Source organism: Anolis carolinensis, unplaced genomic scaffold, assembly GCF_035594765.1.
Source record: "Anolis carolinensis isolate JA03-04 unplaced genomic scaffold, rAnoCar3.1.pri scaffold_9, whole genome shotgun sequence".
Classification (NCBI taxonomy): domain Eukaryota; kingdom Metazoa; phylum Chordata; class Lepidosauria; order Squamata; family Dactyloidae; genus Anolis; species Anolis carolinensis.
The window spans coordinates 10000499-10025090 of record NW_026943820.1 but is presented as its reverse complement, the minus strand read 5'-3'; the positions used below and the strand labels follow the sequence as shown (position 1 = coordinate 10025090).

At 38.5% G+C, this 24592-nt stretch overlaps 1 protein-coding gene across 6 annotated transcripts in view; it reads left to right on the top strand.

The window, feature by feature from the left end:
* Nucleotides 1–24592, top strand: part of rpgrip1l (RPGRIP1 like) — a 69085-nt gene that overhangs the window by 41140 nt on the left and 3353 nt on the right. For 5 of the 6 annotated variants that reach the window (XM_008113889.3, XM_008113888.3, XM_008113886.3 and 2 more), the window contains 3 exons: nt 605–699; nt 13417–13600; nt 22687–22771. In XM_008113889.3, coding sequence (XP_008112096.1) covers nt 605–699; nt 13417–13600; nt 22687–22771 — 364 coding nt within the window. Of the gene's footprint in view, nt 1–604; nt 700–5439; nt 5680–13416; nt 13601–22686; nt 22772–24592 lie in introns of those variants that run through there. The other variant, XM_062961913.1, reaches the window with a different exon arrangement.

The following is a 24592-nucleotide window of genomic DNA, read 5'->3' as shown; positions in this document are numbered from 1 at the left end:
TTTTAATAGTCTCCAAACCATCGCTCTACTCATAAACCCAAGATCCTCCTGATGAAACTGATTAGAACAGCAAGACTAAGAGACAGGGCCTCTTCACTGGTGACACTAAATTTCTCTTGAATATTTAGCTCTTCAGCCTATTCTTATAACCATAATTGGTTTAAAGAAGTCACAGGAGTTTTTCTTTTCCATAATCATGCGATAGGAATTGTCTCCAAAGCTTTGATGCCAGTTTGCCTCCTTAATGTAAAATATCCTGAGTCTCAGCACAGTTCTGTGTGATTTAAGAATCTGTCCAATACCTCTGTTGTTACTTATAGATAATCTCTTTTGGTAACCAAGCTGGTAACTTCACATCTCTCCAAATGTTGTGCCCAAGTGAAACGAGGCCTGAAAGAGGAATTCAGTAACCCTGCAGACCATTTAATGATCATCGATTACCCAGTGTCACGTTTTGTCTGCAAGGAAAAGAAGTCATACATCACTACTTCAAGCTGCTTTCACTTCTCACTGAGCAGTTATGCCTTTTTACAGTTTTCTTTAATAATCTCAACTGGACGTAATACTAGGGCACTTGTTCATATTTTTATTGTTTTTTCAACAGAGCAAGATGAGCAATGCATGGCTGATGCTGTTGAATCAGTGACTGACAGCGATGACTGTATTGTTTCGAGTCCAGTGTCCACAAGCCTGAATCCGGTTAGTTGATATTTCTGAAGAAAAATGAATGCATCTTTCCTTATAAGTATCCAAAGCAGATTTAATATATATTCTTTATTGATATCTTCAAACATTTTATTAAGAGTGGCCGCCAGCATCCAAACTGTGACATTGTTGTAAAGCAGCAGGGGAAAAATTAGTTAAATCAGCAAGAGGGGGTCACACAAACGAATAATAATAATAAAATTAATAATAGTACTTGGAAGTATCCAAGAGTCCCCTTCTGGTTTTGGAAAATTGGTATTAACAAGATCAAATAGCATGGAATAGTAATACAGATCCAAGTTCTTATTTGTTTAATTTATATTCTGTCTTTTTTCTTATACGGGATCCAAGGTAGTATGTACAAAAAACAAGGGACACGTATTTTTAAGTCATATGAATGTCCTATTAAAGTCATATTAAACAACAGTTCAGCTTAAAAAACATAAGGTTAAAATAATATCGGTACACAATTAAAACACAGTGGCAAAAATAGATAAAACACCTTTCTATGATTAACATCTCTTTTTCTAAACCAATTATAAGTGAGAAGCTCACTTGAATAAAATGGTCTTTGCCCGCCAGGGAAAGGGAAGCAAAGAGGGAGATTATTCTTGTCCTGGTGTGTGAATTTTCATTTTTAATTGTTGTGAACTGCTTTATGTCCCATTCTGAGAAAATGGCTAGATAGAAATAAGTGTAATAATAATGATGGCAACAAAACTACTATAGTTGCTGCTACCGAACCGTCTGTTGGGCTTTAGCCTGGAAATGCTTACTGCTGCCTCTCATTTGAAATGTGGTGCCGGAGAAGAGTTCTCTGGATGCTATGGTCTGCTCACACGACTAATATATGGATCTTAGAGCAAATTTAAAGCTGAGCTCTTCCTAGAGGCCAAGATGACTAAACTGAGGCTGCTGTGCTTTGAACATAATATGGAAAGGCTTGACTACTAGAAAAGAGAGTAGTGCTTGGGAAGGTGGAGGCAGTAGGAATAGAGAAGACCACATTGCCAATAGCTAGACCTAAGGAAGCCACAACTACGATTCAGGAAGACCTAAGCAGATCTGTTGAGAATAGCATGACTTGGAGGTCTTTCATTCATGGGGCCACCATAAGATTTGATGGCAGTTAGCAACAAACTGCTCCTAGTAGTAGTACTGAACATCTCATAAGAATTCTGCCAGTAAATGGACCAATAGCCGGTAAAGCTGTTTCATTGAAGGGGTTATATATTCCCTGTTACCAGTCCTGGTTAAGAGCCTGACCTGCTGTTTGGAAATAATACCGTATTGTGAATGTGTTATTGCTGCTTCTGTCTTTTGGAGGACAGTTTTGTGTCCTTTACCTTGTTTCAAGATGTCTTTCATCTTCCCAGATCTGATCCTGGTAGTAGTAGTAGTAATAATAATAATAATAATAATAATAATAATAATAATAATAATAATAATAATAATAATAACCACCTGCCAGCTGCAGAAGGCCACCTTACTGGGATCTGCACACATTATTCGCTGATAAATCACACAGTCCTAGACACTTGGGAAGTGGATGTGTAATCCAATACATCAGCCAGCAGAGTGTCTGCTGTGGACTCATCTTGTTGTGTTTCTAATAATAATAATAATAATAATAATAATAATAATAATGTAGAGTGTGCCTACCATGATTGATACCTGACCGATGATAATCATCAGGCGCCAACTTAGGAGAAAGTAATGCATGCGCGTCATCGTAGAGTGTAACCAGCTACATTAAGCAATATTTTGTGCTTGATTGGCTTCTTGTCTATTCATCATCCCTCGCAAGGATTTTGAAATGCTGCCACCTATCCAAACTAGAGAGGGAGAGAAATTGTTTTAATCGGTGGAACTGTATGATGATTAACTGCATATTCAGTGCCATCAGATTCTTTTAAGCTGGAACAATGTGAGCCAAATAGGAAAATTACTCATTGCCAATGAGCCCTGCAAAAATACAGCTGGGACTACAAATCTCTGGCTTTGTTGCGCTCGATTATAACCAGAATGATTTAAGAAGACTTAAAATATCTTAGCACCTCCGGAAAAGGGTATGGGTGAGAGTGCAGATCCTCTTTCTTTCTTTCTTTCTTTCTTTCTTTCTTTCTTTCTTTCTTTCTTTCTTTCTTTTTTCTTTCTTTCTTTCTTTCTTTCTTTCTTTCTTTCTTTCTTTCTGCACTCATCTCTCTTGGAGAAGTGCAATACATGAGTCAGGAGGAGAGAATTTTTTTATAATAATGCAATCATCATCTGAAATCCCATAAACACTTCCTGAGAGCCTCTCACTTTAGTTTCAAGGACAAACTAGGAGTCGGGGATGGTGTACACTCCATTGGAGCTGCATCTGTTAAGATTTAATAAGTAATAATTAAAATTCAGTATCACTTCCTTCCATTTTTAATGCAGATTGAAATGTTCATTTCACATTAGACAGACACAATAGTGCTCTCTTGCAGAGGTTCCAAACATTATTTGTTGACCATAATCCTCAGCAATTCAACTAGTGGCCATGCTGAATGATGGATCCTATGCTGTATAGTCCAAAAATTAATGTTTTCATGTTCTGCATTTGAGCACCTGGCGACCTGGGACCATTACATGAAAGTAAACTCCCCTGAGTTCATGGTAGACTTTCTGTTAATGGGGATAATTCAGTCAAGGTTAACCATTTTTTTTAAGTCTCATTGATTTCAATAAGTCACTACTAAAGATGTGCCTCATCTCTCTCTTTGAAATCAATAGGAACTCAGCACATTTAATATAGACTCAGTATGGAGGTAAACCCCCGTGAGACCTCTTAAAATGAAAGACAGGATATGCTTCTACCTAACAGTTCAACAGTTCATGATATACACAGAAGTTTCTAACATTCATGATGTAGTCATCCTGATTCTTAGTATGTTTTAGTGATATTTTACTTATTTATTTCAAGAACCTAAATGTGTTTCCAAGATCACTCGTAATCAGTATCAAAAGCGTTGCAAAACACCTTCAGCATTGAAAATTGAAAACCAAAAAAGCATATAAAAACACTTTCTGAAAAACAATATCAGCAACAGACACTGGAAATAAATTTCCTGTTTTGGCTTTATGTAGATTAAAATTAAACAAGAAGTTTACCTGTCTGAATGTTTCTCCCTCTAAGATGGTTGGGAGAGTCCCTGCTCTCGGTCCCACTTTCCTCGCAAGCTCGGTTGGTGGGGACAAGAGTCAAGGCGTTCTTAGTGGTGGCCCCTTGGCTGTGGAACTCCCTCCCCAAGTGATATTCAATCAGCTCCTTCCTTCCTAGCTTGCAGAAAGAAAGTTAAAACATGGCTATGGGACCAAGCTTTTGAAGAGTAATTGCAGTGTAATAAAGGAATATAAAATTTGTTCAATGACAACTGGAATAGCTTTGGACTACGATCTTGGATGGTGTGATTTTAATGATTGACGTAGTTGTTTAGATGTTTTTAATTCTTGTTTTTAACATAAATGTTTATTTAATTGTATGTTGTTTGTATGGCATTGAATTGTTGCGGATGTGTAAGACCGCTCTGAGTCTCCCTTGGGGTTGAGGACAGGGTACAAATGTGGTAAATAAATAAATAAGTTTAAGGCTCACCTTGAAGTACAGTAGAGTCTCACTTATCCAACATAAACGGGCCGGCAGAACGTTGGATAAGCGAATATGTTGGATAATAAGGAGGGATTAAGGAAAAGCCTATTAAACATCAAATTAGGTTATGATTTTACAAATTAAGCACCAAAACATTATGTTTAACAACAAATTTGACAGAAAAAGTAGTTCAATAGGCAGTAATGCTATGTAGTAATTACTGTATTTACAAATTTAGCGCCAAAATATCTCAATGTATAGAAAATGTTGACTACAAAAATGCATTGGATAATCAAGAACGTTGGATAAGTGAAACTCTACTGTAAATGGGAAGGAAGTCCAATAGACCTTGTGGTGGAGTAAGTCTCATAAATATGGGGCCAGCACTGAATTGACTCTGGTGTTTGAAGGCTCTTTCACACTACATAGTTATAACACATTGGTGCCAGTTTGAGCCATGGTTCCATCTTATGGAATTCTGGGATTTTGAGTTTCATGTGGTATTTAGAATTTTCAACTCATTGGTGCTTCTCACTAATCTAGAACCCCTGTATTCTATAGGATAACACCATAGAGTTTAGAATGCAATCATACTGCTGTAATTGTGCAGTATGAAAGAGGCACTAGTCTAACTGAATTATGCTGGTGAAAATCTGAGCTCAGTAGCTCTATGATTATAAGCAGTCTTTGACTAATCTTTCCCCACAACATTTCATTAAAATTGTTGTACAAGTCTGTTCATCTCCACATTTGCTGGGATTCGGAGCACAGGACCCCTGTGGAAGTGAAAAAATATGAATAAAGTAATTGCAACATCTTTTAACTTTAGATAATTTTTAGATTCTCCAGCACTGAATATGGTCAAATGAATATAGAATCACATTAGAGGACCTAAAGATTCCTGAAATGGTGTATTCTCTCTAGAAATCTCGGTCCTCCACCAGGACTAGGAGAAGTTTCCCCTAGATTCACACTGGGGGACCTAAAGATTCTTAGAGAGAACATTTCTCATCAAATCTGTGAATAATCAAATCCACAAAAGCCAAGGGATGATTATAGTAGCAGATTTCCAAGGTGTTACCTCACTAACGGAGAACTTTTGTATGTCTATCTTAAAGGTGAAATACCAGAGCTTATTCTGCTGTGGCATTCCTAATTCAGCCCTTCCTTCGATGTTGTCGCTGCTGTGACCATGTGTATATGTGCTTTCAACATCCAGGCATTGCTTTTTCAAGCCCAGGGCGGCAGAAGGTTACGCGCTTACATCTAGAATCCCAGTCTCTGCATACCGTAAAGCCATTTCTCAGGGAATACCCAGTTGCTTTTTCGGAGGAAAATTAAAGCGAACGTTTGCTTAAGATCAGCTTCTTATTTTCTTTTTGTATCAGTAACACAAATATCCCTGCAGCGGTTCAGACTCGGTAAACACAATTTCTGATTGTATCGGGAGATTGCCTCGCTAATTATCCCATGAATCCCAAACCGTATTGTTTAAGCTGTTTAAGATTAGGCTGTTCCTTTTTTTTCTTTTGCAGGTGACAAATTAAAACAGTCGGTGTTTTTGCTTTAAATGGGGTGATCATAAAAGGAATATCAATCTCCCCACCTCCCAAAAATTGGCCCAAGATTTAGCAATGCAACGTGCCTTCTCCTTTCTCTTTTTCCTCTAGTCTGTTATGTATAATTAATCATAGATTACTTCATTTTGTTTCATTGCATTTACAACATTTATGAGCTTCGCTTTGTCGGTAGGAAATGCTTGTCCCCTTCTTTTCCCTTTCCAAAGTGGCATAATTAGTGTTAGCATCTTTTTTAACAGGCTACATAAAGTTTAGTGGCTGGATTAAATCATGTCATTAACATAATGTGCTATACAATTTGCCCCTATCTCTCTTCGTTTCCACTACATCAAAGTGCCACAGAGTGCCAACGTAATTGGGCCTTGCTAGCTTGTCAAGTTGAGTCAAGATGATGACTGGTGCTCTTTTTTTGCTAAAATAAAAAAAGCTTCTAGGCATGATAATTAATGGAAGGGGGAGGGAAAAAAATCAGGGAAATGTAAAACTTTGGACAGTTCTTTATGAATATTTCATCCCGTTTGAATAATCAGAAGTTAACATTATCAATTTGATGTATAATACATTGATTAAAAGCCTTGTTCCAGGCCCTCGAAATAGACATCAGGAGCTGGAAATTTGCATTTGCGTTCTGCAAAAGTCAACAACAGAAATAAAATAAAATTAGCAACTGCTTGTTCACATCCCTCCACCTCTGCACTTGATCGTTTTTGAGCAATAATTTAGCTTTCAATTATCACAATAAGTTTTTTTTTTACCGCTGTCAGCTCCCAAGTTATCTTCAAATGTGCCCACGAGGCAAATTGTCGCAAAACCAATTTATTCCATGGTGGTCCCGTTTTCCTCTAGGTGTGTTTACATCTTTTTTTTCTCTCCTTTCATTATAGATAGCCTTTATGTGCTTTTCTTGCACTAATAGCAGTTTAGTGAAAACTGTCATAATCACTTTTCTTAAATTAAGATCTTAGGACCCTTAATTAATTTTGACATTTGGCGTTCTTGAAAGAGCACAAGCCAGGCTTTCCAGGTGGCTGTATTTATCCTGGAGAGGACCATATGTTGTTTAAAGAGACAACAAGGACGTCAAAATAGCGAAAATTGGACAGAAAAAGAATGGCTCCCTTTTCCATGTTGGTTTTTTTCTCTTTTATTTTCTTCCGGAAAGGTGGTAGTGTTAAAATCTCCTTGATCCAACTACATTGAAAGCAGATGAATGAACAAGATCATAGCACAAGCCAGTGGTGTGTTGGCATACACAGATTCTACAGGGAGAAACGGGTAGCATTTGGTGAACCTAACAGAGTCCTTATTGCCTGCTCCCTAGTTTATCCTGTGAATACTCCACTGTTTATTCAATTGCAGCCCAAGTTATTCAAATCTAATATAGATTATGGTGTTATCAGATTGTTCTTTGCTGCTCAACGGCTCCAAAGTATCAACCTGACAAAATGTCTAACCAACATGTTAGAACAAATTCAGGTGTAATATTAGGACACAAACCTTGCAGTCCGTTACAGTTTTTTAAAAACTCCCATAGCTCTTCATCAGGCATGGCATAAAAACCTGGGTGATTAGAAAGAGACAACAAGTCCCAAAATCAGATCTGGTACATCGGCTGCAATAGGCCAGATAATGTGGTCTTTGTCCGAGAACAAACTGACCTGAAAGATAATAAAAGTAGCTTTGGATGGTATGTCTGCTGAAATCTGTGCTTGTTATTGTGTTCAGATCTGCGAGAAGCTTAGAGTGCATCTACACTGTGGAATGAATGCAATTTGACACCACTAAGTGCCATGGTTCTGTGCTATGAAATCATGGGATTTGTGTTTTGGTGAGACACTAGCACTCTTTGGTAGAGAAGGCTAAATGTTAATCTATATATAATTATATACATATACTAGTTTTGCCCGGCCACGCATTGCTGTGGCTTATGGGAATCCTTTGTTGGCCGGGTGGAATAGCAGTCAATAGCCTTGCAGTCTCAAAGCCTGGCCGTTTTCTGGAGTAGCTGGAGCTTTTTGTTGTATGAACGTAGAGGCATGGATGAGGGGTTGTGCTGCCAAGTTTAGTGTTTCTGGGATGTGTAGTTTTGTTGTTTTGCCCTAGGCTGAAATTTCATTACTATATATATTATAATTATATATTATATATTATATATTAAATGTAATATTACTAATAATATTACCATATAGTGATATAGTACAATATAGTAATTTGATGCTTATATTGTGCTATGCTAATAATAAATATATTATTAGCATAGCACAATATAAGCCTTATTACATTACTGTATTGTACTATATCACTATATGGTAATATTACATTATGTACATTTTATTTATTTATTTATTTATTTCAATTATTTATACCCCGCCCTTCTCACCCGAGGGAACTCAGGGCGGCTTACAAGTGGCAATTGATGCCGTTACACTGATATACAATGAACTAAAACGTTAAAACAGTTAAAACAGTCATAAAATATCATATACAAAGTTTGATTTGTAAGCCGCTCTGAGTCCCCTCCGGGGTGAGAAGAGCGGGATATAAATGCAGTAAATAAATAAATAAATAAATAGTCTATCATGAGTCCCTAGCATTTCATGCAGAGCATATGCTGTTGCAATGAGCTATGACTTCCTGCTGCTCTTCTGAAAACAACCCTCACCTCCATAAATCCTTTTTAAAAAACATTCTCCAATTAGTTGCTGGAGAATTTTGTCAACTGCCCTCAAGCCAACTTCAACTTATGGCGGCCCTATAAGAGATCTCCAAGTCACCCTATCATCAACAACCCTTCTCGGATCTTACAGACTTAGAGCAAGTGTGATTTCCTTGGTTGGCTCTGTCCATGTGGGATGTTATTTGCCATCAAGTTGATGTTGACTTGGAGTGACCTCTTGAATGAGACCCCTCCATATCACCAACATCAATGTCTCTTCTCAGGTTTTGCAGACTCCAGGCAACTGTAGCTTCCTTGATGTAGTCTATCCAACTGGAATGTGACTTTTGTCTTCTCCTTTTTCCTTACTGAGCATTACAGTACTTTGTTTACTAGTGAGTTCTGTCTTCCCATGAGATTACCAAAGTACAACAGTCTCAGTTTAGTCATCTTGGCTTCTAGAAAAGGTTTAGGAGAGAGCACCATTTAAATTACAATTGACTCTTTCTATCGATGGATTTGCGTCCATGGGTTCAACCATCCATGACTTGAAAATATTCCAAACAAAAGTTCCGAAAACAATATTTGATTTTGCTGTTTTAGATGAGGGACACTGTTTACGATGCCATTGTATATACTAGGACTTGAGCATCTATAGATGTTGGTCCTGGAACAAAACCCCAGCAGATAGCAAGTCCCCATTGTACTTAAAAGGAGACCTGGAAATCATGGTCCAACTTTATCTCATATATGTCTTATAGGGGCATGCCATACAACCCCACACAATTTTTGTATTCGCCTGCCTTTCCCACTCCTAGAAGTTCTCTTCCTTGCTTAATGCCAAAACAAACATATCTATTTTCCTCTGCCAAAGGCTTACTACATATACTTTCCACATTTGGACTTCATTTGTAAACTGCCATCTAGGCACATACTGGTTTTGACAGCCCAGTTAAATATTTGGAACAATATTACTCTGAATATCACTTAAAAACGCTTCTAATATATCTGTACGATGGCAGGAGGAAAGGAGTTGTTTCTAAAGTAAAATTAGACAATAGAGGCAATTTCATTTTTTATGCATGTGAATGTAGAGTGCTTGAGGTTATTAGTTGAAACTGAGTAACCTTTCCAGGCTTTCATCTCTTTCTTTCAAATTTGAATATGAAAAGCATATTCAAGTCAAAGACCATCACTTTAATGACATTTGGCAGTCATTTGATTTATTAGGTTTTTAGAAAAAAAAATTCCTTTAAATATTTCATCATACTATGCTAATCCTAGTAATATTGCCTGCTGAAGCCGTGTACCTGTATTAGCGGAGACAGAATGGTGTGGAATTTTCTCTGTCATCCTAGTAAAATTTCCATGAATCTACTGAATAATAAAACAACCTTATTGAAATATTCAGATTTGGGGTTTTAGTTAAGGTGTCTTAGGCTACATAATAAAGGGAAATGCCTTTTGAAGGGGGTGTGGGGAAAGTTACTTCATCAAATATTGAAGGGGGTTGACAGCAATGAGTATTGTTCCATAGGAAGGATAGATAGATATACATTATTACATTATATTGGGATGGTTGGGGCTTTTCAATTGATTAATTATAGAACATATGTCTGAAAATACGTCAGTTGCCGTGTTGAACTTTAATATTGTATCGATTTACAGTTTTGCCACCCTCTAGAAACCTCATCCCCCCATTTTTGTCATTTTAATTCTGTAATTATCACTGCAAAGTTAGTGATTTAAATTTACAACCAGAAAGCCTTCAGATTCCACACCAGAAAAATAGTCTTTTAATGTGGAAGAGGAACCATAAAAAGGAAAGTTAAGGAGAACTTGACAGTTGAGAATGGCAAGGTGCTCCATTTGCTCTTTGAAGAGCAAAATCTCATATTTTGAATGTTCTCCTCTGTAGACTAATTTAGACATCACAGTGGTTATGCCTTCTTTGAAACCATTGACTTATTCAGGAGAACGTTTGAGTGCCACTCCGTTAATACTTAATATGCACACATTTCCAAAGAAGAGTCTGCCTTTCAAGCCACAAATATCATTGGGTGTAGTTCAGTTTATATGCATATTTTGACAGAAGTCCATCACATAATCTTCATAAATCTTGTAAATAATTTTCCGTAGGGTAGTTTCCCCTAGAGTAAAGTGGATTTTTTTAATAAATGGAGAATCTCAAAGCTAAATCTATGCTGCATTGAGAGTACTTTGATATTTGCAGGAGAAAAATTATCTAACAGAAAGATCAGATGTATAGCCAGAAATATTTTGGACATGATCAATATGACATGTGATCCCATGACTGACTGGATTTCTAAAAAAATTGATCCCAAGTCCAGATTTTCTGCCCTTTCTCGGACATTTTATATGTCTACAAATACAGTAGAGTCTCACTTATCCAAGCCTCGCTTATCCAAGCCTCTGGATAATCCAAGCCATTTTTGTAGTCAATGTTTTCAATATAGTGTGATATTTTGGTGCTAAATTCGTAAATACAGCAATTACAACATAACATTACTGCCTATTGAACTACTTTTTCTGTCAAATGTATTGTATAACGTGATGTTTTGGTGCTTAATTTGTAAAATCATAACCTAATTTGATGTTTAATAGGCTTTTCCTTAATCTCTCCTTATTATCCAAGATATTCACTTATCCAAGTTTCTGCCGGCCCGTTTAGCTTGGATAAGTGAGACTCTACTGTATATTCAAGTTCCATGAAAATTTTAAAAGAAAGTCATAATGCTCTGAGTTTTCCATATCTCAGTCATATTGGAACAGAACCCTACACCATTATTTGGTGCTACAGGATTGAGCTCTAGCTGATGAGCTTTTCCACCTTTCACCTTCTGCTTCTCATTTATAAACACAAGAAGACTGGAATCAACCCTTTCCAATGACTTTATTTTAGTTTACTCCCAAAAAGGGTAAACTGTTTCATTTAAACCCTGGTTTCTCCAAAGGAACCCAAATCAAAACAAGGTTTGTTATCTTGTCTTACTTGGATAAACCATAGCTAAAACTAAATACAGTACTCAAGTGGTGATAACGTTATGCTTTGAAAGCACAAACTGATACTTTTAGTCCTTGGAACTTGTAGTAGATGAAAAGAGAGGAGCAATCATAGAATAACAGAGTTGGAAGAGACCTCATGGGCCATCCAGTCCAACCCCCTGTCAAGAAGCAGGAAATCGCATTCAAAGCACCTCCGAGAGATGGCCATCCAGTCTTTGCTTAAAAGCCTCCAAAGAAGGAGCTTCCACCACACTCCAGGCAGAGAGTTCCACTGCTGAACAGCTCTCCCAGTGAGGAAGTTCTTCCTGATGTTCAGGTGGAATCTCCTTTCCTGTAGTTTGAAGCCATTGTTTCGCGTCCTAGTCTCCAGAGCAGCAGAAAACAAGCTTGATCCCTCCTCCCTATGACTTCCTCTCACATATTTGTACATGGCTATCATATCTCCTCTCAGCCTTCTCTTCTGCAGGCTAAACATGCCCAGCTCTTTAAGCCACTCCTCATAGGGCTTGTTCTCCATACCCTTGATAATTTTAGTTGCCCTCCTCTGGACACATTCCAGCTTGTCAACATCTCCCTTCAACTGCAGTGCCCAGAATTGGGCACAGTATTCCAGGTGTGGCCTGACTACAGCAGAATAGAGGGGTAGCATGACTTCCCTGGATCTGGACGCTATACTCCTATTGATACAGGCCAAAATCCCGTTGGCTTTTTTAGCTGCCGCATCACATTGTTGGCTCATGTTTAACTTGTTGTCCACGAGGACTCCAAATCTTTTTCACACATACTGCTGTCGAGCCAGGCATCCCCCATTCTGTACATTCCATTTTTTCTGCTGAAGCAAGCTAAAACAAATACCGTATTTTAATGCCCAACTTTTTTGGCTAAATTGCATTGCCGAAACTAAGGTGTCATTAGATTTGATGGCTCATTGCACACATAAGCCTACCTGCATGAAAAGGCCCAGAGGAACTTGGAACCCAGAGACCAGACGAGGAGGCAGGGGATGTAGAAAAGGATATTCCTGGTGGTGATGGCAGCCTCAGGTGCCCATAGAACAGTGGTTTTCAACCTGTGGGTCTCCAGGTGTTTTGGCCTATAACTCCCAGAAATCCCAGCCAGTTTACCAAAACATCTGGGGACCCACAGGTTGGGAACCATTGCCATAGAAGGAAGAGGAGCTTCTGGCTGCTGACCCATTAGTTTCTGTTTGCTTAGCCACAGTCTTACCTTCAAGTTGACTCTCAATGTGCCATTTCACACACCCCTAAAAATTACCATCTGTTCAAGACCACAGTTCAGAAAAGGTGACTGAAGGTATCAATATTAAATAATATATTTGACTGGAAACTAGGAGATGTGGTATCATTTAGTGGATTAAGAACTGATGTCATTAAGTGAAGAAGAATGTCTATGGGAAGGCAAATTTCCTTGAGAAATAAATATATATGGCCCAGAAGTCTCTTTAAGATGAGAAATTACAACCTTCACATCTTTGTGATATTTGTGGGGCCATAGATTAATGCTTCAGTAGTACTTACCGTATGTAAGGTTCCAGCTTCAATCTTTGGCAATACTGGTTAAATGGCTCTTAGGTAGCAGGACTAAAAACTGTATTTTCAACATAAATTATAAATCTCTAGCCCATTGCAATGTTAGTGTTTAAACCCTAGGGCATCGGGACATCTATGATTGCTCTGTCATAAATTAGTAGTCATTTTTTATATATACATCTTGTTTGATTTGTGTGGTTGTGGTGACACTTTAGTACAACAAGACATGTTTATGCACAAGATCACTTTTTCTTTTGTTTATATGATATTTTGTTTTAATAGGCTGCTGAAAAAATCCGGATTGAAATCATATCGCTCAGTTTCACTGACAACCAGATTACAAGGGATAACACAATACAACGGTTGTTTGTAGAATGCAAGTTCTCTACTTTCCCAGCGGAGGAAACTCCGGTATCACTTCCAAAACCCCGAAGCGGGCAGTGGGTCTATTACAATTACAGCCATGGTACGTTTTCATTATGTATGTTTTTGCTTATGTTTCGTTATCCCCGGTTCCATGTCTCTCTGTTGTTGTATTTTAAAGTGATCCTTATTGGAAATATCTGGTACATATTTTAGAAATAATACTCTGAAATACATAGGAGCCGTTCTAAATTGAACTAAAGTTTGAAGTTCTGCTTTTCTTAGTAGCCACTTGGTTACTGTCTGGAAGCCTTCAAAAAAGTTATGGATGGGGTTTTCAAAATGAAAACATGAGAACTCTACCTTCCTTTAATGGTTGTGGAGAGATGGTGGGTTTGTTTCCCCCATTATCATCATCATCACCACCACCATCATCATCATCATCATCATCATACAACCAGGTAACAAGCAACTCCCTGGTGAAATTTCCTTGTTGATACAATCATTAACGAGAAAGAATCTCCTTCCACTTTTTGCTTTGGCAACCCTTTTTACTGGCATTATTTCTCACTTTAATTGTGGTTTTTAAAATTATCCTACCAGTTTTCGTAGGGAAGAAAGGTTGCCAAGTGAAAGCAAACAAAGAAGTAACAGCTCTTCCAACATTTGGCAAACCATACTTCCAAATCATTTAATTTTTTTGTATGTAACACTAGAGAGTTGTGTATGAGCAGATAAGTGCTATTCCTTATGCCAGGCTGTAATAAATTTTGACGGCACATTGTCATACAATGAAATATACAAAACATCTGTGTTTTAATGAATCCACAAAATTTCACAAAGCCAAATATTCAGAGGGGATTTTCCCCCATATGCAACGTTATTATTGAAGTTAGATGTGCCCTTGGAACACAGAGCAAAGCAAGATGGTCTATATTGCCAATCGGGAACTCATCCAGCAGTTAGTGTCAGTAACTTTGTTATTTATGTGATCGTGCTCTACCCAATCTATACGGATAGAGCAGGGGTGACACTGTGCGTCCAACTTTTTCATTATATTGTGATTCATTTTTAGGCATTATTTGAACAATCTCTTCACAACTTCATCTTTTTTTTTACAAAAAAAAACCCAGGTCCTAAATTTATTACTTCGCAGTTCAAGCTTGAAGGCTGTTCTTCTCCAGCTCCATAAAAAAATTATTTCCCCCTTAAAATAACTCTCTCATTTTATTACTCAATTCTAGTGCCTGAAAAACTTGAAGAAAACCAGTGTGGTGTAATGGTTTAAGTATTGGATTAGGGCTGTGGGAGACTAGAGTGCAAATCCCCAATCAGCCATGGAAACCAACTGGGTAACCTTGGGCAAGTCATATTCTGAGCCAAGCAGGAAAGCCATGGCAAAACTCCTTGAATAAATCTTGTCAAGAAAACCCCATGATAGATTTGGATTGTTGCACTGCTCTCTATGTGGGGCTGCCTTTGAAAAGTACCCAGAAGCTTCAGTTGGCCAAAGATCTCTGCCATGTTGTAACTGGAGCTGGTTATATGGCACACAACTCACTTGTTGCAGCAGATCTATTGGTTTGAAGCACAATTTAGAGTAAATATTTTGATCTATAAAGCCCTATATGACTTGGATCTGGGATATCAGAAGGACCATATTCATGAGCCCACTGGAGCTCTAAGATCGCTTAGACCATGAGTCCTCAAACTTTTTAAGTGAAGGGCTGGTTCAAGGACCCTCAGACTATTGGGGGGGGGGGGCAGACTATGATGAAATAGTCCAAAATTAGAATTGTTGCTGTGTGCCTTCAAGTCGTTTCAGACTTAGGTCAACCCTAAGTCTAAAGTTCAGGACCAGGCCAGGTAAATAACCTTGGAGGGCCATATCTGGCCCACAGGCCTTAGTTCGGGGATTCCTGGCTTAGATGATTCAGTGTAATGGTTTGGACTTATAAAGCCCTGTACAGCTTGAATCCTGGTTATTTGGGGGTTTGTATTTCTCTCATTGAGCATATTGGAGCTCTAAGATCGCCTAGGCTATTGAGTGTAATAGTCTTGACCTATAAAGCCCTAGACAACTTGGGTCCAGGTGATTTGAAGGTCCATATTTCCCTTTTTGAGCCCATTGGAGCTCTAAGATCATGTAGACAATTCAGAGGACTGTTTTGACTTACAACGCCATATAGAGCTTGGATCTGGGATTTTTCAAGGTTCATATTTCCCTTTATGAATCTATTGTAGCTCTAAGATCGCTTAGGCCATTCATTGTAATCGTTTTGATTGATAAAGCCCTAGACAACTTGGATCCAGGTGATTTGAAGGTCCATATTTCCCTTTTTGAGACCATTGGAGCTCTAAGGTCACATAGACAATTCAGAGGACTGTTTTGTCTTACGAAACCCTATACAGCTTGGATCTGGGTTAATTGAAAATCTCTACTTTCCTTTTTGAGTCCATTGGAGTTCTAAGGTCACGTAGATAATTCAGACGACTGTTTTGACTTACAAAGCCCTATATAGCTTGGATCCGTGTTATTTGAAAATCCGTATTTCCCTTTTTGGAGCCATTAGAGCTCTGAGATCTCCTGGAGAGGCCCATGTCTCTATCCCACCATTTCCTCAGTTCATTTGACAAGAGCAAGGGAGAGAACAAAAAAAGGGGCACAACTATATCAATATTTTTCTCCCCATATACACACATCAACACACACACAGCTCAGCAGAGAGATGGGAGAATGAAAGCCAATAGTTTCGAAAGAAAAAACTATTCCTTGCATGGCAGAGGGTTGGATTGGATTGGCCTTGTGGTCCAACTCTTCCAACTCTGTGATACTAGGAAAAGAAGGATTTCATTCTTTTATGTACTGGAGCACCGTGCCAGGATGAAGAGTTCAGTGGGGTTGCTCTATCGTTGTAGCTGTTCCCTGTGCAAAATAACTTTTCATGGGTCTTTTAGACTGTGTAGTAACATTTTCTGCCCCATTTGAAGTCCACCTCGTGAGATATGTCATGCTCATCACATAATATATTGTCTCTATATTGGTGGTGGTATTTTCTTTTCCAAAAGATGCAATTTAATTGCAGTTGGATCATTATGGAATAGTTCCAGCCTTTGATTGCTTAATTAATTTCATATAGAGTGTGCAGTACTTAGCTCTGAAATAGGAACATAAAAAACATGAAATAGGAACATTAAAAATGATTATCCAAAAATCGTATTTATTTCAGTATCTTGACTTTGCAAAGCCCATTAGTTTTTTTTCAATTGTCCGGTGTGCCATCTTGTTTTTTATCCTTCACCCTTGCTGCATGGCAATCTAGGATTTAGACTAATCCGTCTTCTAACTAGCAATACAATATAATCTCTCTCTTGAGATAATTATTTTTGGCAATAATTGCCACAATGTTATAAATCAAAATGTGTTTCCAACACAAAGGCTTTGTCTTTGCTAGAATATTATTTAAATAACTTGTCGGCTAATTTCTCCTTGGTGCCGGTTTTGCTTGTAAAGGCACACCGTTTCAGGCAAAAGTCCTAATGAATTTGCTGTTTGATAATGTCAGCGAGGAAGCCAATAATCTAATAGTAATGAAGTGGGAATGTGTGTGTTTACTATAGCTTTATTCCATCTCTTATTCATGCCTAATTAGATTTGTGCATGTCGAATATTTGGGGTTAATTGAATATTTCCTTTAATAAAACTGAGATTTACGTGATTGGGAAAGAAAGTGTACTTTGAGCTTAAAGGGAAACTAGTAGTCCCCAGGATTTTGTATGAAGAAATCACAATAAATCCAGATGTAATTTAAGAAATCATTATTTCTCGGTAAATAATACCTTTTTTATTGAGTTCTCTTATTATATTTACCTCCACACACTGTGAATGGCTTTTTTCAAAATCTGCTTTACATCTTTTGGAATTCGGGCTTAATAAGCAACACTTATTGTAAAGCTGGAGTGCTCTCAGTCTCCCGAGACTTTGAGTTTTCTTTTTTAGTCTTAAGAAAGAAGGCAGTTCTACAATTAGTAAATTTAATTTCGTTTTTATATTATAATGGAGGCAGATCATCTTTTAATAGCTTGTTTTTAATGTAAAATCTCTTCTCATAGAAGAAACGTTCTAAGAAGTAAGGTCTTCAATGTTCCCTTCAAGATTACTCTTTGTTCAGATTCTGTATTAAGTAAATTTCAAGCACATATGAGAGAAGCACAATTACTACAATTATGGAAAAACCTGTCATTCAGCACCTCATGAAAATAAGACTAAAAGTAATGTAAAGCCATTCAAGTTTTCTGAGGATGTTAGTGAGAAGAGATACAAAACATAAAAATAAGAGCCAAGTTGACATAGTCCAGAAGCCCACAACAGATTATGGGTTCAGCTATACTTTCTGCACCTTATTTACCAGAGCCCAGAAATTGATATCCAAAACCATGTACTAAGGGTAGTATCATGGAATCCTGGAGTTGAAGGAGACCACAAGGTCCAACCAGTCTGACATGCAAGAATACACATTTCTGAATGTTGGCCATCCAGCCTCTGTTTACAATTCTCCAAAGTAGAAGAACCCACCAGTGTGTTCCATTGTTGAACAGCTCTTATCATCAGGGAGTTGGAGCCTCTGATGGCCTAGGGGATAAAAGCCTCGTGACTTGAAGGTTGAGTTGCATTCGGGGACATGAGAGAAGCCTTCCACAAGAATGGTAAAACATCAAAACATCCGGGCATCCCCTGGGCAACGTCCTTGCAGACGGCCAATTCTCTCACTCCAGAAGCAACTCCAGTTGCTCCTGAAAAAAAATATCAGGGAGTTCTTCCTAATATTCAAGTGGAATCTCCTTTTCTGCCGTTTGGATGCATTTCTCCATGTCTTTGAAGCAGCAAAATACTTGCCTGCTTCATTTTTTCAAATCTTTAACAATGACTATCATGTCACCTCTTCCCCTTCCCTTCTCGAAGCTAAACATACTCAGCTCCTTAAGCTGCTCCTCATAGGTCTTGGCTTCCAGACCTTTGATCATTTTAGTTGCTCTCCATCGTGCATGTTCCAGCTTGTCAACATCTTTCCTGAACTGGGGTAATGTATAGGCAATGGCATCCTGTCTTGTATACACGGATGTTCCTATAAACATAGATAAAAGAAAGTGAAAAAATGAACATTTAATAATCCCACCTGCCTGTTGGGATATCTCTCTCTCCAGTTGGCCCTGTAGCTTGAACCCAAGTCTAGAAGCTGCTATCAGATCTTCTCTGTTGCTAAACTGTCCTCTCTACACCCCATCTCTATCACCTCCATAGGTTTAAGCCAATTCCATAGTCTTAAAACTAGTTTTTCAGTTGCTTACCTTTTTGAGGGAACTTGGGCAGGAGGCATGGTCCTGTTCTATTTTATGTCTACCGATATTAAACCTGTCACTTGAAATTCATGACATCCAAATAGGACCTCAGCCTGAGGAAGATTGAAAAGAACTTGACTTGTCAGCTATAAAGATGGCAAGCAAGGGTCATGCTCATGTTTTGAAACTAAAACTAGTGATCATTCTAAGTTGAAAATACTGTGGATGTAAGCAAACTGGCTTTGTACTTCCTCTGACTCGGAATGGATAGTTACACTGAAGGGGTCGACTCTTAATTTCACCTTGACAAAATGATATTTCTCTTTTTTTCCTCCTGGACAAGACCACCATAATTGAAATAACAAAGATTAAGTTCAATTGATAGACACTGATAACAAGGAAATAGCATTTATTTTTCATCGGGCCTGGAGAATATTGCCACAGGAATGCTGAGAAGGCAGGAAAAAGGGGCCTGGAAATAAGATTAATGATCGCGGAGCTAAAGAATGTTATCTTGGCTCTATATAAACCTGCTTAGGAATTGACAATAGAAAGGGGAAAGATTAATGAAATCTTCCAAAGTTTTTTTTCTTATGAGACTTATATAGATCAGAAGCCTTTGGCTCTGACTAGTGAGTGGTTGATTATTTGGACAAATTGGAGGGACCTCAGGCAAGCGAAATGAAAAAGAGAGAGAGAATGAATAGCTGGGTACCCTTTGGATTCAGGATAATATGATAAAGGGATCTTCCATTTGCACACTGCTGAAGATGCTTTGACACTACTTTTCTCCATGTTCGATATTTAACTCAGAATAGAGGGCAGACGGGGAAGACCTGTGTGGACAGATTTTGACACAATGGCAAAACTCAAGGGTAAGCCAGCTTTAAGTTTGGCAGGAATAGTTCTAAGACAAACATATTACTTTCAGCAGATTAGACACAGCATTTAAATCGACCACACAACACCTAGAGTAGTGGCATTAAAACCATTATTGTTACACATGAAAAAATGGAAGAACACACAATGTTTATAAATGTGTGTGAGATGTGCCTTCAAATAAACTCCAACATTATCCTGGCCCTCTCCTAGGATTTTCTTGATGAGATGTCTTCAAGGAGACTTGCCATTGCTTTCCTCTTGGGTTAAGAGAGTATGAGTTGACCGCTATGTCTTGCAGGTTAGAGGGGGGTCGAACCCCTGTCTCCTGGAGTTCTAGACCAACACATAAACTTCTGTCTCTCAATATTTGTCTTGTTGTCTGCCCTTGCTTCTGATTTATGGCAAGACTAAGGTGACCCTATTGTGGGGTTTTCTGGGGCAGAGAGTATGTGACTCATCCAACATAACTCTGGTTTTCCATGTGCAAGCAAGGAAGATATCCCCAGTCCTCAGAGTCATATTCCAACATTCATACCATTGCACCATGCTGGCTCTCAATATTTGCATTAACTGTCATCCTTTGAAAAACACCCTACAGAGTAACTCAGAATGACTGTCCTAATATTGCGTATCGGAAGACTGAGGCTCAGTTAGAGCTATCAGATCAATTCTTGGCAGAGGCAGGATTCACACTGGAAATATTATTATCGTCATCCTCATATTTATTTGTATCCTGCTGTTATTATCTCTTAGATTGAGACCAAAGCGGCTGGCAAGCTCCTTATAAGATCAGTGTTATTTTTTAACTGACAATTCATGTTGTATGGTAAAATGTTAGTGATCCGCATCTCAGTCCATAGGGTAGGGAATAAGAATAACAGGTAGGGAATAAGAATAACAACAACAATAACCACAATGTTTATCCTCAGTCTTCTTCTCTTCTTCATTCGGTCAGTTGTTTCTGACTCTTCGAGATCTCATGGACCAGTCTGCGCCAGAGCTCCCTGTCGGCCATCGCCACCCCCAGTTCCTTCAAGTTCATGCCAATCACTTCAAGGATACCGTCCATCCATCTTGCCCTTGGTCGGCCTCTCTTCCTTTTTCCTTCCATTTTCCCCAGCATCATGATATTTTCCAAACTTTCCTGTCTTCTCATTATGTGGCCAAAATCCTCAGTAGTCTGCAACAGTTGTGTCATTGAACCCCACTGCTGTATATTTGTGTTCAGTCAAGCTCACAGCCATAATGCAATGCTTTCATTGCGACTCTATGTATGTGGTTGTAACACTGGGTAGAAAAAGCTCCAGCATGATGGTGTCCACACTGTAACATGGAATGGGGTTAATTTCCAAATTAACCATCTTAGTCTGTTTCACTGCAGAGAATGTGAAACCCTGTGTTTCTGAACGACAAATATAGCTATTACGGTGTCAGCTTCCGTGAGGCTTTGGCCCTCTTCATCAGATGCACCTCGCATGTGTGTTTAAATACAGATGGATAAATGTCAGGCTGTAGCCTTCACAACACGGCTGCTCTCAAAGTCTCTCTTATTGCCTGTTGTGGCAGGAGAGGAGGATTAAATTACAGGGGCTGTCAGAAAGGACAAGTGCTCTGCCATACATTATCGCTATCACGGGCTTTCACCGAGGTGAAAGAAACCGCCGTAAATCCCTTCCATTGCGAAGCAATAAAAGCCACTGGCTTTTACAGGCCTGACTGCCAGGGCCATTAACAGGATATGACAGCTGTGTGGCATTCGGAGATGCCGCCCGTATCTTTTCCGACAGTGTGGCATAAAACTGCCAGCAATATGACAATTGGATCACGGTTCCCACTTCAGTTCTGGTGTTTGTCGTGGATGTCCTTTTAGGAAATACTGAAAGAGACAATTCCTCCACCCCCATCCTCCCATTACCTTCTTTTCTCCTCCCCCTGCCTAAATATGGTATTTTAGGCTTAAATAAAGAGTGACTCCTTTAAAAGTAGGCCTATTCACACATTTCTTAAGAGACAAAACTAAAAAAACCAAGCTGGGAATACGTTCGTAATCGGAAGAACACAATATCCTAAGTGTCCCAATTATCATACTTTGAATAACCTTCAACTTTTTAGGGACTGTGGCTTATAAAGATAATAGTTTGTTGTATCAAATGCTTGCACCCATCCATCAGAAATATTTTGAGTGGTGAACAACAGAAATCTAGTAGGATGCAATAAATAATATTAAGAGCCTAATACTCGGTCGATGATCTCATGCCAGGTATAAAGGAGCCAAGGCACATGTCATGGTTTGCTCTTTCCAGGCCCCCAGTTTCCTCTTTTATTTTGAAAGAGGGCACAAATGCATGGCAGTGAAATTCACTGTGTATGAATCTCCCCATAGAAAGAATACTCCACTTTTAACATAGTGAAAGATACTTCAGAGAGGATTTCAGAGAGAGAAAGAGAGATTGGTGAGTTACAATTCGTTAGGAAGATCCAGTCTAAAGCAAGATATGGGATTCTTAGTACAATTTCATGAATTGTTTTCCCCCCCTGTTATCACCATCTTTGTGATACTGTACCAACAACAAACCTAACAAATGTTAAAATGTATATTTAATATTTGTAGCTGTATTCCCTCCTTGTAATTTCTCTCTGTTATTGTGGCCTGTGCTTCAGCCTGAAATCATGTGAACTGAATATTGCACATACCTGAAATTTGGGGTAATGTTTCATGTTTTTAATACAATGGGCTATGAGCGCTCACACTATAATAAATAAGGTTTCAAGGGACTCTTTATTGCTTTTGCTGCAACAGACTACCACAGCTCCCTCTTGGAAATTAGAAGCTAATATTTACCCCTGACTCAAATCCAAACACAAGGAAGTCACTTTGAAAATGAGCAAATCACAAAGCAAACGTCTTCACGGTATTTGCTTGCAGTGAATTGGAACCAGCCGTTTCTCATAGACTTCTCTTTGCAGTCATGCACCTGGATCAAGCAAACAACAAAGCAAGGCGAGATGTTCTCAAAACCATGCTTCAAGGAACCGAGCCCAGCCCTGGAAGGTACGTTTAGGAACTAAGTACGTCACAACACTTTGACTGACGCTCCTTACCATGCAAATTAATTTATAATTGGATCTGAAGGGAGTGGATAATGAATAAATGAATGCATAAATAATTGAAAGCTTGCTGGTTTGTTCACAAAACTAAGTAGTTCCAACAGTAGGTATCATCAGCATTATCAATTTGTATTTCCATATGTAAACATCCTCCATATAGAAGGGAGTTTGTTTTGTATTCTCTCATGTTTGTTTGAACACCACATGACTTCAACAAAGTTTTTTTTAAAAAAAAAATGCAACAGATACTTCCTATTTTGTTTTACCCAAGTAGAACAAGGATGTGCAACCACTTTCCAGAAATACAGGTGGGATGAAATAACATTGAACCTCTGGAAGCTTCTGCTTATTTGTCTATTTTTAGGATGGGCAAATAAATAAATACTTTTGACAATAGGACTTTTGATAAACTGCATAACTCTTTCCCTGAATTCATGGAGAAAACTTTTTGATGTTAAGATCCATGCCCTTTTAATCTCAACCCAAATGGCTGCTGATTCAATGAAAAGTGTAAAAGCTGCCAATCAGCTTTTCACACTCTTCAGTTAGCCACATATTTACAAATAAGCTTTGCAGACCTGAGGGTAGTTCTTGGCAATAAGACCGTAATCTCTGTTTCCTCCATTTTCCTTTAAAATTGAGCTTCATGCGTTGGCCGGTTCACAATTTTTAATGGAATCCGACAGGAAGTTCCATAAAGTGATCCCTTAAGAGCAGGCACGTATCACATCTAAAGCACTTTGATGTTCAGAAACATTTTTTCCCTTTCTCATTTCAGCAAACAAGCAAAAGACTTCCAGATTTACTGCATACATTAGTAAGATGGATAACATGCTGGTGCTAGCAAAGCTACAAATAAAGTTACATATTTCCCAACGGTGCTATATTCTGTGGCACAGACCATTGTTTTGTAAGACATACCAAAGGCTGGTGACTTAGGCAAAGTTGAAATTCCTTGCAGTTTCACAAACTGTAGTGCTGTAGAACTTAGATTTAGCAATGGTACAACATTTCAGAGTTCCTCTAATTCCATAGGTAAAAGAGCTGAAACATTATTTCATTCTCTTTGAATTCAGTGGACTCTAAAAGTGTTTAATTGAAGACTTCATCCCACATAGTCTACTCTCCGTTTCCTCTCCGTTTTAACACTCTGGCAAAACGGAGGCCTAAGGAGGCCATCTCATGACGCATGGCCACTTTCAGTGGCTACCCATGGGAATCCATGTTGCCAGCATGTTGAAATGAAGAGAAGACTCCATTTTCAGGAGTGCTACCCAATTCCTGACACAATAAAATACAAATGAAGTGGGGAAAACACGAAGAAGGATGAGGGATGGCAGGCCATCATAGAAGATGGGGAAAGATGGTAGGGAACAAATTAAGACTATTCCCTCTGCTTTCCAATTGTCAATGTGATGAGGTCCTGAGTCTTGCATAGGTAGCAAGTGTCAAAATCCTAAAGATGAATGAGCCATCATTTCTAACACTCATCTTAATACAGGATCACCAGCAGGTAGCTGTCCAACATTTTCTTGAAGACATCCGTAGTAGAAAAACCCCACCACCTTTCTGGGCAGTTGGTTCCATTGCCAAACTGCTCTCTCTGTCAAGAAGTTCCTTCCAAAATTCAATGAAAATCTCCCCTTTGTGGAATCCATCATGTCAAAGCCCATGCATGAAAACAAAGATCCATTTTCTATCATTCTACTATTAATTTGTCTCCATCGCCCATCTGAAAACATCCAAGAGGAATCTATATCTTTAT